The 16,017-nt window shown below is 41.0% G+C and overlaps 1 protein-coding gene across 1 annotated transcript in view; it reads left to right on the forward strand.

Moving 5' to 3' along the window:
• GRID2 (glutamate ionotropic receptor delta type subunit 2) overlaps window positions 1-16,017 on the forward strand; it is a 1,483,303-nt gene that overhangs the window by 708,127 nt on the left and 759,159 nt on the right. The window contains exon 4 of the mRNA XM_077476559.1: window positions 7,985-8,190. Within this exon, the coding sequence (XP_077332685.1) occupies window positions 7,985-8,190 (206 nt within the window). The remainder of the gene's footprint in view (window positions 1-7,984; window positions 8,191-16,017) is intronic.

Here is a 16,017-nt window from a genome sequence, read left to right on the forward strand (position 1 = left end):
ACCTCTATACCATTACCTTAACTGAGCATGCAGTCTTGCACCCCACAAAAGGGAGGACAAGCCTTGTTCCTCCTTCCTGAACTATACAGGCCACCTGCCCTCAGCATGGGGAGGGTACATTGTGTGCATCTATCATTCATTTTGTCATGCAGAAATGCAATTCCTCATCACTCACAATGAACACCGCCTTTACAAATAAGTAATTTTTCTTCATAAATATGGTCCAGAATTTATACTGCTACATATCTTTGGTAAAAGTAACCCAAATTAGTGGATATTATTTAGTCTGTGTGAAAGTTATAGAGTCTACAAGCTGTGGTGCCAATCACTGAAAATTGATCACACCTGATCACACCTCATGTACTTACATCCTATCTAATTTCTTGAGACCCTAAGAAGCCAGGAAAGTACAAATACCCTCCAAATGACCCCTTTTTGGAAAGTAGACAGTCCAAGGTATTTACTAAGAGGAATGGTGAGTTTTTTTAAGTTGGACTTTTTTCCCACAATTCTTGTGAAAATTAAGACTTTTTTTTTTTTTTTTACACAAACTTGTCATATTAATAGGTGATTTCTCACACACAGCATATGCATAATTGCAAGTACACCCCACAATACATTCTGCTACTCCTCCTGAGTATCTGAGTATGGCAATACCACATGTGGGAGACTTTTACACAGCCTGCCCACATACAGAGGCCCAACATTGAATTAGCACCTTCGGGCGTTCTACTAGCATAAATTGCACATCTAATTTCTCAACCCCCTATTACACTTTTGAAGGCCCTGGAGCACCAGGACAAAGGAATTGCCCACAAAATGACCCCATTTTGTAAAGCAAACAACCCAATGTATAATCTATGAGGCATTATGAGTCTTTTGAGTGGTTCATTTTTTTCCAGAAATTTTTGGAAAATGTGTAAAAAATATGAAAATGCATTTTTTTACACAAAGTTGTCTATTTAAAGGATATTTCTAACACATAGCATGTACATAGCAAAAATGACATTGCAAAATACATTCTGCTATTCCTCCTGAGTATGGGGGTACCACATGTGTGAGACTTTTACACAGCCCTCCCACATCCTGCCCACATACAGAGGCCCAACATTGAAGTAGCACCTTCAGGCATTCTACGAGCATGTGGCAGTACCAATGGTGGTACTAGTGAGCCTGTGTGGCGGTTCCTATGGCGGTACTGGTGACTGTACTGATGGCGGTACTGGTGGGGGGCCTGTGTGGTGGGCCTGATGGCGGTACTGATGGCGGTACTGGTGGTGGTACCTATGGCGGTACTGGTTGTGGGCCTGTGACAGATGGGCTGTTTGACAGAATGGGCGGGAGGATGAGTCATGGTTGTTAGGAAGACAGCAGTAGTATTTGCATTACTAACTGGGATATACTGAGGTTTAGGCCTTAGAAAATAGCTCAACACACAATTCATTCGCCCATTCGGCTGAACTCTGAACAGCCAAAGGCCCATCTCTATTAATTTTTAAACTTCACTGACAATACCTAAATGAAAATCAGATGCCTTCATATTTTAGTATTATAGTATTTAGCCTGTGTAAAAGTTATAGAGTTTACAAATGACTGAATGAAATTGATCAGTTCTGCCTATATCGTTTCTTGAGGCCCTGCTGGAACAGTGTGGATACCCCCAAATTACCCCTTTTTGGAATGTAGACAGTCTAAGGTGTTTTGTAAGAGGCATGGTGAGTGTTTTGAAATTGTAGACTTTTTTTGGAAAATTAAGAAAATAACTTTTTTTTACAAAGTTGTCATTTTAACAAGTTACATCACACACACAACTTAGGATTACTTAAAATCACACACACAAACACATTCTGCTATGCTTTCTGAATATGGGATACAATGTGTGTGAGACTCTTTCATGACCTAGATGCACCTTTGGGCTTTCAATGAGCATAAATTGGGCATCTAATATCCTGACTACCTATTACATTTCTGGTGGCCCTGGAGCACCAAGACAGTGGAAACACACACAAAAGGACCCAATTGACTTTCTGCTATGCCTTCTGAGTATAGAAATATCACATGTGTGAAACTTTTTCAAGGTTTGGACAGACTATATACTAGACATTGTATCTTGTATATCTCTCACAAAACAACAAATTGTATCCAAACCAATGTAATGTGATGTGCTGTAATAATAAGGCAATAAAGCTTAGTGTAGCGTCACCTACTTATAGCAGTCCCTGCTCCTATAAGCCAAGCAGGCCTAGTGAACTGGTATATGACCACCCCCAGGAATGCCATGTTCACTGGCCAGGAAATACAGGAGGCTAAAGAAGGGAAGAGGAAAAGAGTTCTTTTGGTTTCAGGGGTGCAGTTGTCAGCAGATGATGGCTGAGACTGGTGTCTCACAGGAACATAGATGTGCAGATGGGTCAGTTCAGTGAAGGCAGAGAATTGGTAAACAAGTAGGCAAAGGATCGATCCAGGCAACAAGCAGAAATATGGTCAATAAACAGGCCAGGATTAGTAAAGGTGGCAAGCTTAAAAAACACTGCATTGATGTGGTGGTGATCAGGAACACTGTTGCTGCCTAAACTTGTCTGGTAACACTGAGGACTAGTGTGGTAGCAATCAGGAACATATCTCCTGGCTTAAATTGGTCTGGTGACACTGGGACTGGAGGGACAACAATCAGCAACACCCTTGATGGCTTACACTAGTGTGATGACACTTTGACTGGTGTGGCGGTGAAAAGGAACACTGTTGGTGGTATACACTGGTCTGGTGACACTGGGACTAGTGTGGTGGTGGTCAAGAAAACTGTTCTTGCTGCATTAGTCTGGCATGGTGGCAATCAGAAACACTGATTCTAGCTACACTGGTTTGTCAACACAATGGCTTTTGTGTTGGTGATCTGAGAACTGTAACTGTCTGTACTATTAGGCTCATTCACACATGAGGCTGGGGGATGAGAAAACTGTGCAGTTGAGCCATGGTTTTACCACTCCTCAACCACTACCCCTTTAGCTGCAAAGGCAGCAGCTGGGGGTGTATACATGCCACAGTGGCTATGCTTTGCTTCACAGCTGTAATAGCAATTATACACCCTCTATGCCTGCTGGTTATGGCCCATTCAAGAGATTAGGGTTGATGGGCTGAGTCCAAAGGGTAAATCAGGTGGTGAGGAGGTGATTCAAAGCCTTCTCATTGCCTTTCAAATGTTTTCTGAAGAGCCATTCAAACATGGTTGGCTCTTCATACAGAGAGCATTGCACCTGTGAATAAGTCTATATGGTGACGCTATATATATATATATATACCATATTTATCGGCGTATAACACTCCCTGGCGTATAACACTCCCTGGCGTATAACACGCACCCCAAGTTTAGGAAGGAATTTTAAGGAAAAAACTTTTAGGAGGGAAGTTTAAGGAAAAAAAAACCTTATGTTTAAATGCCCATCAATGCAGCCTTATCGGTGTCCATCTGAAGCCTTGTCAGTGTCATTTGCAGCCTTTTCATGCAGCCTGGCCATCATTGCACCCTTGTCAGTGTCATATGCAGCTTTGTCATGCAGCCTTGTCCACTATTGCAGCCTTATCCACTATTGCAGCCTTGTCCACCAATGCAGCCTTGTCCATCAATGCAGCCTTGTCCCCTTGTCTGTGTCATTTTCAGCCTTGTCTGTTTTATTTTTAGCCTTTCTTTTTAAAAATGGCGCCACCGAGATGTCCTGTGTATCTCAGCGGTGCTCGGTAGTTCTCAGCCGCCTTTGGCCGTTCAGGTTTTGCTTTCGGACCTTCCCGTCAGCTTTTGGCTGCCTTCAGCCCTTTTCGGTGGCTTTCAGCTGCCTTTGACTCTTCTCGTCGGCTTTTACACAGCGATCGGTGCTAAAAAATTGCACTGATTACTGTGTAAATGTGACTAGCAGGGAAGGGGTTAACACTAGGGGTGCTGCAGGGGTTAATTATGTTCCCTGGGAGTGATTCTAACTGTGGGGTGAGGGGACTCACAAGGGGAGAAGACCGATCAGTGTTCCTCTGTACACACCATCAGTCTCCTCTCCTCTGACAGCACGTGGATCTGTGTGTTTACACACACAGATCCACGGTCTTGCTGTGTTCCCGGGAAATCGCAGTTGCCCGGCGGACATCGCAGCCGCCGGGCACGTGCACCAGGTCCCGAGCGATGCCACAGGCGCGTGCTGCCTAGGTGGCCGGCAATGGGAGGATGTCATATGATGCCCGCCCAGGATGGGAGATCCCATCCCCGGGCGTAATATTACTATGGACGGATAGGTAAGTGGTTAATACAAAAATGTTTATTGTTTGTTTTTTGCTTTCGAAACTGCAGCTGGACATTACATGTTTTTAAGTCTGTGATCCACCCAAACCTAAATCCTTCTTATCCATTGACTCCCTCAGCTGTTCTTCTCCTAGAATGTATGATGAATGCATGTTTTTAGACCCCAAATGCATAACTTTACATTTGTCAACATTAAATCACATTTGCCACAACCCAGTTGTTCTAACAAATTGTGCATTAATGTCTGCTTGTTAGTTAACCACTTGCTTACTGGACACTTAAACCTCCCTCCTGTCCAGACCAATTTTCAGCTTTCAGCGCTGTCGCACTTTGAATGACAATTGCGCTGTCATACAACACTGTACCCAAATTACACTTTTATAATTTTTTCCCACAAATAGAGCTTTCTTTTGGTGGTTTTTGATCACCTCTGCAGTTTTTATTTTTTGTTTAAAAAATTTAAAAATACAGATTTTTCTATTTATTTTTTAATATTTTTTATATTTTGTTATAAAATGTTGTAAACAGGTAATTTTTCTCCTTTATTGATGTACGCTGATGAGGCGGCAGTGATGGGCACCAATAGGTGGCAGTGATGGGCACTGATTGCTTACACTGATAGGCAGCACTGCTAGGTGGCACTGATTGGCACCACTGGTGGGCATTGATAGGTGGCACTTGTGGGCATTGATAGGTGCCACTCATTGATATCGATTGGTGGCACTGCTGTCAGCATGAGGAGAAAAAAAACGTTCACTGAGCTTTTGTTTACATCATGTGCTCAGGGGTAATTGGCTGACAGCTGATCACATGGTAAGGGGCCATGGCTGACCCCTTACTAGGATCGTCGATCAGCTGAGTCTCCATCACTCAGTGATCACAGCACACTCCCCGCGCACCCTGCAAGGCGCAAGCAGGGAGTGTGCACAAAGGAGGACGTCTAATGACGGCCTCCCGAAAATTGAGGTCCGCGCTGTAGCCGTCATTAGGCTATGGCCCGGACCTGAAGTGGTTAACTACATAGCTTGGTCTCATCTACAAACACAGAAATAGTACTTTTAATCCCAAACACTATATCATTTTTAAATAAGTTAAAAAATAAGGGTTCCAACACTGAACCTTGGGTTATACCACTAATAGCCTCAGTACAATCAGAGTAGGAATCAGTAAACATGGCTTTCTGAATACAGTCTTCTCAGGTGAACTAACACCTGAGACTAACTCCCTATCCCCTGGCCCCCACTACACTTACTTCTGTGGGTGATACTGCTTCACCATCCAGGCAGCCTGGTGCAACAGTCCTGGGGTTTAAACACGGTGCTGTTCACCCTATTTTTTCCTGGGCTGCAGGAATGGTGACACTGTATCACCCATTCATGTAAGTGCAGGGGGAACTAAGGGATGGGTAGGTTGTAGGGTGTTAGGTCACCTTTTTTTAACACTAACACCAACGATGGGGGCATTATTTCTCCCACTAACACCAATAACGGGGCACTATTCCTACCACTGACAATAACAATGGGGCACTATTTCTCCTACTGACACCAACAACAGGGGGCACTATTCCACCCACTGACACGAGTGATGGGGTACTACTCCTCCTACTGACACCAGTGACAGAGCAATTTTTCTCCTACTGACACCAACGATGGGGCAATATTCCTCCCACTGACACACACACACTGGTGTTCTAGTCCTTCTACTTACACCAACAATGGGTTACTATTTCTCCTACTGATAATAACAACAGGGCACTATTTCTTCTACTGACACCAGTGATAAGGTACTATTTCTCCTATTGATACCAACAACGGGGCACTATTTCTCCTACTGGTACCAACGACGGGGCACTATTCCTCCTACTGAAACTAATGATGAGGCACTATGTCTCCTACTGATACCAACAATGGGGGACTGTTTCTACTACTGATAGCAATAATGGGGCACTATTTTTCACCCTAATACCAAAGATGCCTTTTGTACACCCACTGACACCAAAACATTTTCTACTCCCCATGGCCACAGTCCGGCCCCCTTAAAATTTGTAGGCCAGTAAACTGGCCCTTTGCTCATTACGTTTGGAGACCCCTGGTCCAATCAATCGAGTAGCCGAATGCAGTGTTTTCCTGAAAAGACTGCATTATGACCACTAGATGGAGCATACAATCATTAGAAGTAAACATATTATACAAATGATTGGGATTATTCATAACAACTGTGAGAATGCTTGAGACATTGAGACATGCTTGAGACATTCCCACAGCATTTCTTTTATAAACATTTTCCATTAGATCTGATTTATTACTATGGATTTCTATACGTTGCTCATTTTGCTTAACACCACCATAATTAGACTGTATCACAAGTATAAAAGTGTCTACGATTCACCATTTATTACAACACACCAGCATATTATTAACAGGGTACCCAGCAAATCATGTATGTAACGTACACTAGCAATGTTTAACAACATTTAAAAAATACATAATTTGAGCAGATCTTTTATGACAATAGAGACAATATATTAAAGGAATTGAACATATAACAATTATACCAGTATTGCTTGTAATGTATTTGCCTTGATGTGAAATATAAAAAAAAGGATAATTAAAAAGTAGATCTTTATTAGGTTATAACCAACTATTCAATATAAAGGTTTTTTGTATTCTGTTATCTGGCAGATAAAAAAAAAAAAAAAACACCGATTTATGTAGGTAATCATACAAAAAAAAAAAAGTTAAGTAACTAGTGTAAGCATGCAAAATTGATTTAAGATTAGCCTCTTGTGATTCTCTGTATGGTAAAGTTGTACACAAGAATCAAGTGTACTGCAGTGCTCATGCACTCATAATGAGGACAGGAACTGGAGTTATCAGTCCGCTGCCACTACTTTAATGTCCAGTTACATGCTGGGGTCTAGTAAAAACCATGATGTTACTTTCCTGCAGTAGAGAAAAGTCACGTCTTCAGGCTAGCTATATTGCCTTACAGGTTTGTGTAAATCTCTGCAGTGAATGGACAGAAATCGAAATCTTTTGGCAGGTAAAACAGCACTGATATATAGTATGTATTTCATCTGTGTAATTAGCTGTTTACTAGGCATTCGGATTTAAGTAAAAATAGCATAAAATAATTGTACAGGATAAGAAGCAGCTAATATTTTTCAATATCAACTAGGTTGCTAAAAACTTAAATCGTTTACTTGCCCATGACATAGATGTGCAATGGAAAAAAATGTCTGTGAGTGGGTTGATACTGCTACAAATGCCCCCCTTTTTGACTATTCTGTGCAAAGGATTTTATTGGCTGGGTGCTTCCAGGTTACTGTCAACATTGGCCCAAGATCAAAAAAAAATAAAAAAATGGATGAATACTCAAACTGGGTAAGATAGCCATATTTTCTGATCCATCTCTATGGATGCTTTTACACCTGATAGTTTGCATTATTAAAAAAAACATATCTAGCGTAAACATTTCCCAATTTTCTTCCTATTGAACGAATTGCATTCAGAGACAGTGATGAAAGAGTTGTAGTATGAGTCCACTTGGAAGAGGCTGTACAACACAATTGAACATATGTGCAGCTTAACCTTCCATTTCATGAAATTGAGCAAATTGACTTTCCAAACCAGCCTAGGCATTTAATTGATGTGTTTCTGTTAACTGATTAGCATATTGATGGACTTTTGATGTTTCTAGATATTCGTGGAATACAAGAGTTTTTGGATAGAGTATCTCAGCAGGGAATGGATGTAGCTTTGCAGAAGGTGGAAAACAACATTAATAAGATGATCACAGGACTCTTTGCTACTCTACGCATAGAGGAGCTAAATCGCTACAGGGACACGCTGAGAAGAGCCATTCTCGTTATGAGCCCAACAACTGCCAAATCCTTCATTACTGAGGTAAGAAATAACCTAAACTGTTTTTATGGCTGCTTGTTACTATCTTCATTGTTTCAATTTGAGCTCATGGTGCTGCGGCTAACGAGCCAGTTTAGTACAAATGTATATACCAAAATAAACACTGTTAATTGTGCTCTTAGCCTAACCAGAATATACTTTATGACGCAGACAAATACAAGTACAATATATTGCTCTGACAAACATGTACATTTATGGTAATGTGCGAACTTTCAAGAATGATAAGTTGGCTGCTGTTTGTTCTATGAGCCATCTTTCAAACAGACATCTTAGGCAATGAAAGCACTAGATATTGTAATTTACATTAAGCAATATGCACAAAAGAAGAAAGATTAGAACACTTCCAAATTGAATTTCCAGAAGCAGCCTGCACTTTCTTACAATATTTTATTTTCTTACAAAGATGGGTAACAAGCTTTTCATTCAAGCTCATTAATAAGACTGAATATTAAGAAGGTGCCCTGGCTCAAGTATAGCGTAATGGGTCACTTCAAGGACATTCCATGTAGATGTTTTAAAGTGCTTTCTAGAAATAAATTGATTTCCCTTGTGCTGTATATTGGAAGACATATATCTCAATAGTCCAGGCATTATGTGCACATGCATAAATACCATTGTATGGTCATTTGCATATAAAAGTGTATGTGGTGCTTCCAAGAACCAAGGGTAAACATGGAAAAAACATCTTTCACAATAATGTTGGATGGCAATAGAGCTCCTTTTGTAAAGTCAAATACTGCAATATTTTTAATAGACTATACCTTGTTATTTGTTTAATAGAAAATGGACATGATAACTACAAAATACACTATATAACTATACACTAAAAAGGTCACTGTTTCCAAAGTGATTGGATGTGATTGGGGCTTTTTATGAAACTAAAGTAAGATCTTACTACATCCAACTGACTTGTAATAAAAATGTGTCTTAAAAAAAGCACAAGAGATAAAACATAGAGGTATACTATGATACAATACATGATGCAATAAATATAACGTGCATGTCAGAACAGAAGATCCACTTATAATCTGCAAACAACCCAAATCAAGAATAGTTGAAGATTTTGAGAAAGTTGCTTTCTCCACATTAAAGCTAGGTATACATGTAGTGAGGTAACAAAGTCCAGATAGAGCAGTTTGCAAAGGTGCAGAATCATCATAAACAAAACAGCATTAATGACATTCTCATTTGAGAGGAGGAATAGATTAATATGGCTCCACACACAACACCCATCAACAGAGGAGTAAGACGGCTGAAGTGCAGGACTATGGTCAAGTCAGTCAGACAAGAGTCAGATAACTTTCAACTAATCAGCAAATCTGTAGAAAGTGCGTTTTATCAAAAAATACTGGAAAAATTATAACAAACAGTAATAAAGGACAAGACAAAATGCCAAGTACAATATCAGTACTCTGCAAGGACTACCAAGGTACCCTGCTGCTAACGTGCCAGCTGAGGTAGAAGCTAAATGAAACTGATGATGTTGGTGGGAAGAAGGTATCTTCTTTCATTTTCTAAAAGGTTGAATTTGAGTCCAAGCACGAGATCAGGCCAGTGTTTTAACTTCGCAGAAGAGAGGTAAAGGGCCTCAAGGGGCATGAGGAGATAGGCAGGAGTATGGAGAATGTGCTCCTTACTATTCTTCCATACTTAGATGTGAAATAGGCACTTCCAGTGATAAGTGTGCATCCTGAAGCCAGGTGAGCAGCAGTGAGTGGCATTTAACCAGGATGTGGCAAGAGACATCCTGATATAGTGTGATCTGGGCACCATCAAGGTCTAAGGTAACTCTCTTTCTTGCTTTAGTGAGATCATCCTCTTTTTCTTACAATTGTGAACCCAACAAGTTCAATTTCCTCCATCACTGGCCAACTTAGTACAGTGTTAAGTATACCTGTCAATGTCAGTTTAAACCCCTGCAGGTCCAGTTCCCTCTAGTTCCCTCTGGAATGTCCCAAAGCCATCCATATGGTGCCACAGTTGCTGGTAATTACATGTGTTGAGTATATGTAGTGATTTCACTATTCTCCAGACCCTAGCACAGGTCAGCCATGTACCTCTTATGAGGTTTTTCCAAGCTAAAAAAACATACTTGGTGTCCTTCTTGGTGGAAAGCAAGGCAAGTTATTGTTTAAGCCTGCAGTGAAATGCTGGGTCATCAGAATCACACTCAATTTTAAGCAGGGTATATTACTCTAGTAAAACATTGGAATCAGGATAGTCAGTCTTCAGAGGTGGGGAAAAGGCTTCTGTGGAGAAAGATGCTCCCTCATGTGCCATTTTGTTTGTATGTATGGCATCTTGAGGTCCACCAGCATGATGGAAAAAGGTGTATAAGTTCTTTCTAATTTCAGGAACAGCTGGCTTGCTCAAACTTCTACTTCTACTCACCTTACTATACCACATGTCCAGCAGATAGAAGTTGATGAACAGTATCCCCATATTTTTCCTTGCTCTATCATTCACATCTGTTCCTGGTCATAGACAAAACATGCCCCAATCAAGCATGCTTTGATCCATATGTAACCATTTCACTATGACTAATGGTTGCTTGAGTTTTCATGCAGCATATAACTGCTAAATACATCCTAGAGCTGCTATTTTACTGAAAAGTTGACAATATGAAAAGTTAAAAGTGTTAATAAGGTCAACATAGTGGATAAGTGTTTGTATACAGAGTGTGTACAGATTAAACATGAGCTCTCATGATCAACACAAAAAAAAAGATATTGGTCATTATAATAATGTGAAATTATCTGCATTTGCCTCTCTGATGATATACTGGTGCTTTATAAAGAGAATTAATTATTGTGTTGTTGTCTTTATTTATTTTGTTTGCTATTTCCCTCCCCATGCCTGATCTGAGGGCATTTCAATTGTTGAGCGGTGGCAGTGCTTAGTTGTCACCACCCCCGGTGTAGTGAGCATGCTTTTTTGGTGTTTCTGTAATCTGAAGATGACAGTTACACAGCCTGCTACCCATTTCCTGTGTTTGGACAAGTGCTGTTGCACAGCACTGACTGTATATACTTCCAATCCCCAATGCTATATATTATTGTACTACAGAGCTTGAAAAGGAATCCTAAGAGATTTTGTGTGCACTTCAGCCAATTAGGACCCTAGAATGAACTGTGCTGTGGGAAGTGCAATGTGGGATACTCAGCAGGAGAACATCCCGCCATGCCCTGCCCCCCCCCCCCCCCCCCGAAAATTCAGAAAATTCAGCTGAGAACCAATGCTCAACCCAAACAGTTCACCCATCTCTAGCTTTAGGGTTGAGATTTAGGTGCTTTATTTTATTTTTTTCAATTGAGCGAGTTGTATTTTGTTTCAATCTAATTTAGCGAGAGTTTTTTTTTTATTTTGGAATAAGCAACATGAATATGTCTAAACTTTTCTTCATTTTCAGCACATTACCAAATACTTGTGCTGTACAATTTAGTGCACCAAATCACCACATTGTTAAGTGTACCAAAGCACTACATTATCAGTCTCACTATTGTCATAGATGGTAATAAAATTAGGCAATCCCCTGTATTAATGATAGGAAGGCTTAGCAGGAGAGGCAAAGTTTCTGCAAGTACAGCTTATAGGATGTGAGCAGGTTCTTTATCTGTGAAAGAAATAATTATATGACTCATTTTTCGAAGAGGGGACCCATCCACTTTTGGGTGTCCAGGCTGGATTACTGACATCAGCTAAAATTCTTATTGCATAATAAAAGCTGCTTGGTCTTTCCCAGGGAAGTTGTGGCCTAAGAAATGTTTATTTACTGTGCATTGAGTTTGTGCAATATTTCTAATTGAGTACTGTCACTGATAATTTTTTTATTTGCACTAGCATATCATTTTCCAGGACTCAGAATGTTTAAAGTACGGCCGGCCACAAATGGTTCGAATTTTGGCTGGTTCAGCAGGAACTGAATGTACCAAGGCTGATTGATCAATCAACTTGGATACAACCAGGCTGCCAGTTTCGCTTGGGATTATTGCAGGTGGCTACTATAGCTGCTAGCAATATTCACTGTCTGTATTGATGGGGGAATCATGTGTATTTATTTCCTGCAACCCATGGTTGCAAGAAATACATTTTCACCAACTATGGCCCGCCTTAGACAATCTCTAAGGAAAAAAACAAACAAACAAAATAAACAATCAAATCTACCCACTAATGATAACTAAACTAGGATAGTTAGTGAGATAAGACAGAAGAGGGTCATGAAACTTGGATAGCGAATTGGAAAACCCAGCTCTATATTTAAGTCATTAGATTTTGTGTCAAATAGAACTATCATTTTTAGTTCAAACATTTTCTTTTTCCTGACTGAAAATGTGGTTATACCAGAGGAACTTGGAATCATCAATTTGTCAATACAATCACTTCTGTGAAATGACACTCTAAAGATATATTGTGTCTCACTTGTTTAAAATGTTGCTTAGTAAAATATAGTCTTGCTAAAATATTTTGCTGGTATTCTCTGTGGAATAATCTACTCTAATAAGGGATTTTGATTAAAATTCCATACTGTCTCTACCTTTCAAAATATATGATTTAAAGTGCTTAAATATTGTGTATGAAGTAATTATATTGTTTTGCTGGCTTTTTTTGTGAAATACTTACACAACATTGATTTTGTTATTAAAAGCTGACAGAATTTGACTTAGTAAAAATTGCACAAATACTGTGCATAGGCATTTTTCTTTATTTTCTTTTCAAAAATTGTTATTATCAATTAACAGAGTGATTACACAGTACAATGTAGTCATAAGATAAACAAGTCATTGGGTTAAGTAACATGAAAACGGTAGTACTGGGACTACGTCCCAGAACAATAAAGTCAAGCTTAAATTGAGATCTAGAGAGTCTCATTGTAGAGGAGAGTAAATTCTAACAAGAACAATGAGGAACCGACGTCCCGGAATCTCCGGCGTTGGGGAAATAGGTTACTCCCAGGATTGAGAACTGAAGCATACATGGGAGTACAGGTACTGCGTGGGCAGCGTTTTTAGGTATGGAGAGGTAGAGTGGAGAAAGAGGTTAGACTAGAAACTAAGAGAAGAGTGAGGAGGGGAACAAGAGGAGAATGAGGTTTGGGAAAAGAGTGGGAGGAGTTGGTCGGCTGGCCCGCACGGGCCCAGGTCGGTAAGCAGTGGGGAAGGTTCCCCATGGGGCTGTGCTCAAGGCTCAAAAAGGTTGGGATCTAGGTCGGGGGGTAGATAGTGCTTTATCCAAGGTTGCCATATTTTATTACATCGGGGCATGCGGTCTAGAATTTTCACTTCAATCCTGCAATGGATCATCGCTTATTATGGGTGACCCTATTTTTTAGCTCAGCTATGGGGAGTGTTGGTGTTTTCCAGGCTCTTGCTATTGTTTGTTTTGCCGCCGTGGTTAGTTGGAGAAAGAGGGACAGCTGATTTTGGGTGCAATTGCGGGGTGTTAGATTAAGTAGTGCTAAAGAGGGGTCAGGTAATAAGGTGTTTTCCATCATTATCGATGCCATCTGAAATACCAATGTCCAGAAGCGTTGGGCTATTGGGCATGTTCACCAAATATGGGCATAGGTGCCCAGTTCGGCACAGCCTCTGAAACAAGTTGCAGGGTAGCCCGGGACAAACTTAGCTATCTTGGCTGGGACTAGGTACCATCGTATGAGGACTTTAAAATTGGCCTCTGAGGCAACAACATTTTGTGTAGCTTTTTTAGTATTGGTCCAGATCATCATCTAAGTGTCAGCGTCAAGATCTATACTGAGGTCAGCGGACCATCTGGTAGCATAGAGCGGCAGGGGGGTGGGAGGGGAGGTGAATTGGTAGTACAACTGGGAGATAATGCCAGGAGCATGTGGGTCGGAGCCGCATATTTTCTCAAATACCGACATGTAGTCTTGGTCTGCATTGGGTTTAGGTAAGGAGTTTACAAAGTGGGAAATTTGAAGATAGCGGAAGCATTCTCTATTTGGGATTCGGGCTTGGGCTTGTAGATCAGGAAAAGATTTGAGTAATCTGTTTTTCGTTAGATCGCATACTCGGTCCAGGCCTGCTCGAGACCAAGCAGCGAACAGACCCGGCTCGGAGAAGGCTGGGTAGAAGTGTGGGTGTCCTAGAACGTAAAGTAAGGGCGTGTGCAGGGATTTAAGAGGGAAAGGTTTTTGTATCGTGTACCAGATTGTAAGGGAGTGCTGCGTGACCGGGTTAGCAATTTTGCCTCTCAGCGAGGAGGGTAACCACAGAAGATTGGACATGGAAATAGGGTGGGTGTCTACGGCTTTGAGACTGACCCATAGCGGTATTTCAGTTCTTGCATGATATAGAGCGATTTGAGCTAGCTGAGCCGCATAATAATAGTGACGGAAATTTGGTACACCTAGGCTGCCCCGTGTCTTGTGGCGATAAAGCGTAGTCTTAGAAATCCTGGGTCTTGTGGGCCCCCAAATGTACTTGAATGCTTTGCTCTGTACAAGGCGATGATAATAAGGTGGGATTGGGATCGGGAGGACCTGGTATAAGTAGAGCAGTTTGGGCAGCATCGTCATTTTGACTGCCGCAATCCGGCCCAGCCACGAAACACAGAGCGGTTGCCAGGCGGCCAAAAGGTTTGTTAATTTCCGTAGCAAGGGGAGTTAATTTAGCTGGAACAGGAGTGAGAGGTTACTTGCCAAATGGACTCCCAGATAAGGAATGGAGGTTGTGGACCATAGGAATGGGAAGTTAGTACATAGTCGATTAAGTTCATCCCCTGGCAGAGACACGTCGAGGGCTCTAGATTTGGCTTGATTAACTTCCAAGCCCGAAATCCCTGCAAACTTGTCCAGCAACCTGCATAAGTTGGGATTTTTCTTTATTTTAAATCTGAATAAAAACCTAAAAAATACAGCGCTGTTCCTATGTAAACTTAATGTGAAGTAATGAAACAAAAAAAATAAATAAATTGTGAATTATAAACGCAGCAGCAGCTTTAACCGTGAGATACCCACAATTCAAATAATTATTCCCAAATAAGCTGCGCTATACTGACCTGATAAATGCTATGTGAAGCAAATGAGTGAATAAATAAAGCATGAAATCAAAAAATATTAACAAAGTGCAGACAGGGAAATGCATATACTAATGTTAAAATATTAGTCCATCATCCCATCAACAAAAAATGTTTTGCTTGTAATCTCCAACGTGTTTTAAACACACCACACCGATATAGGAAAAGTGTCATCAGAGTTTGCAGGAAAAAAGAGGACTTCCACCACCAACACTACTGCCGCTTACCAGCTACACTGATCCCATCTCAGAGACCAGATATCGCCAAATCAAAAACGCTTCCTCTGAGTCAGGACTGCATGGAGGGTGTATCCTCTTTAAGCGCTTGGTTCAAATGGTTAGAAGAATCCTACGGCCACACCGCTTATTCCAATGGTTAGAAAAATCCTACCGCCACACCGCTCATTGCCCAGCACATATAATAACGAAAGGAATCGCCATAGTGTGATATAGTCACGAAATTTAATATAATAAAAAAGATTGCACTTACATCAAGTAGAAAAAACTTTGCTTTGTAAAACAAACAAATTCGCCGGCCGGCTTAGTAACGCTGCCCGTCGCTTCCGGGTCCAGCGTAGATCGCGGTGACGTCAGTACGTCGCTCCTCCCTACGCCGTTTCGTTATAGGTAACGTCTTCCAGGGGCACAGGCGGCGTACTGACTCACCGCATTAAATAGCACTGTGTACAATTAACTCCGCCCCGCTCTGAGCTTCCATTGACCATGTCAGTTAAGGGCAAGATTCCCTATAATGTGGGCGGAAATGAGATCACTT

The sequence above is a fragment of the Lithobates pipiens genome, unplaced genomic scaffold (genome assembly GCF_037356315.1).
Source record: "Lithobates pipiens isolate NorthernLeopardFrog02 unplaced genomic scaffold, aLitPip1_a1.2 Scaffold_13, whole genome shotgun sequence".
Lineage (NCBI taxonomy): Eukaryota > Metazoa > Chordata > Amphibia > Anura > Ranidae > Lithobates > Lithobates pipiens.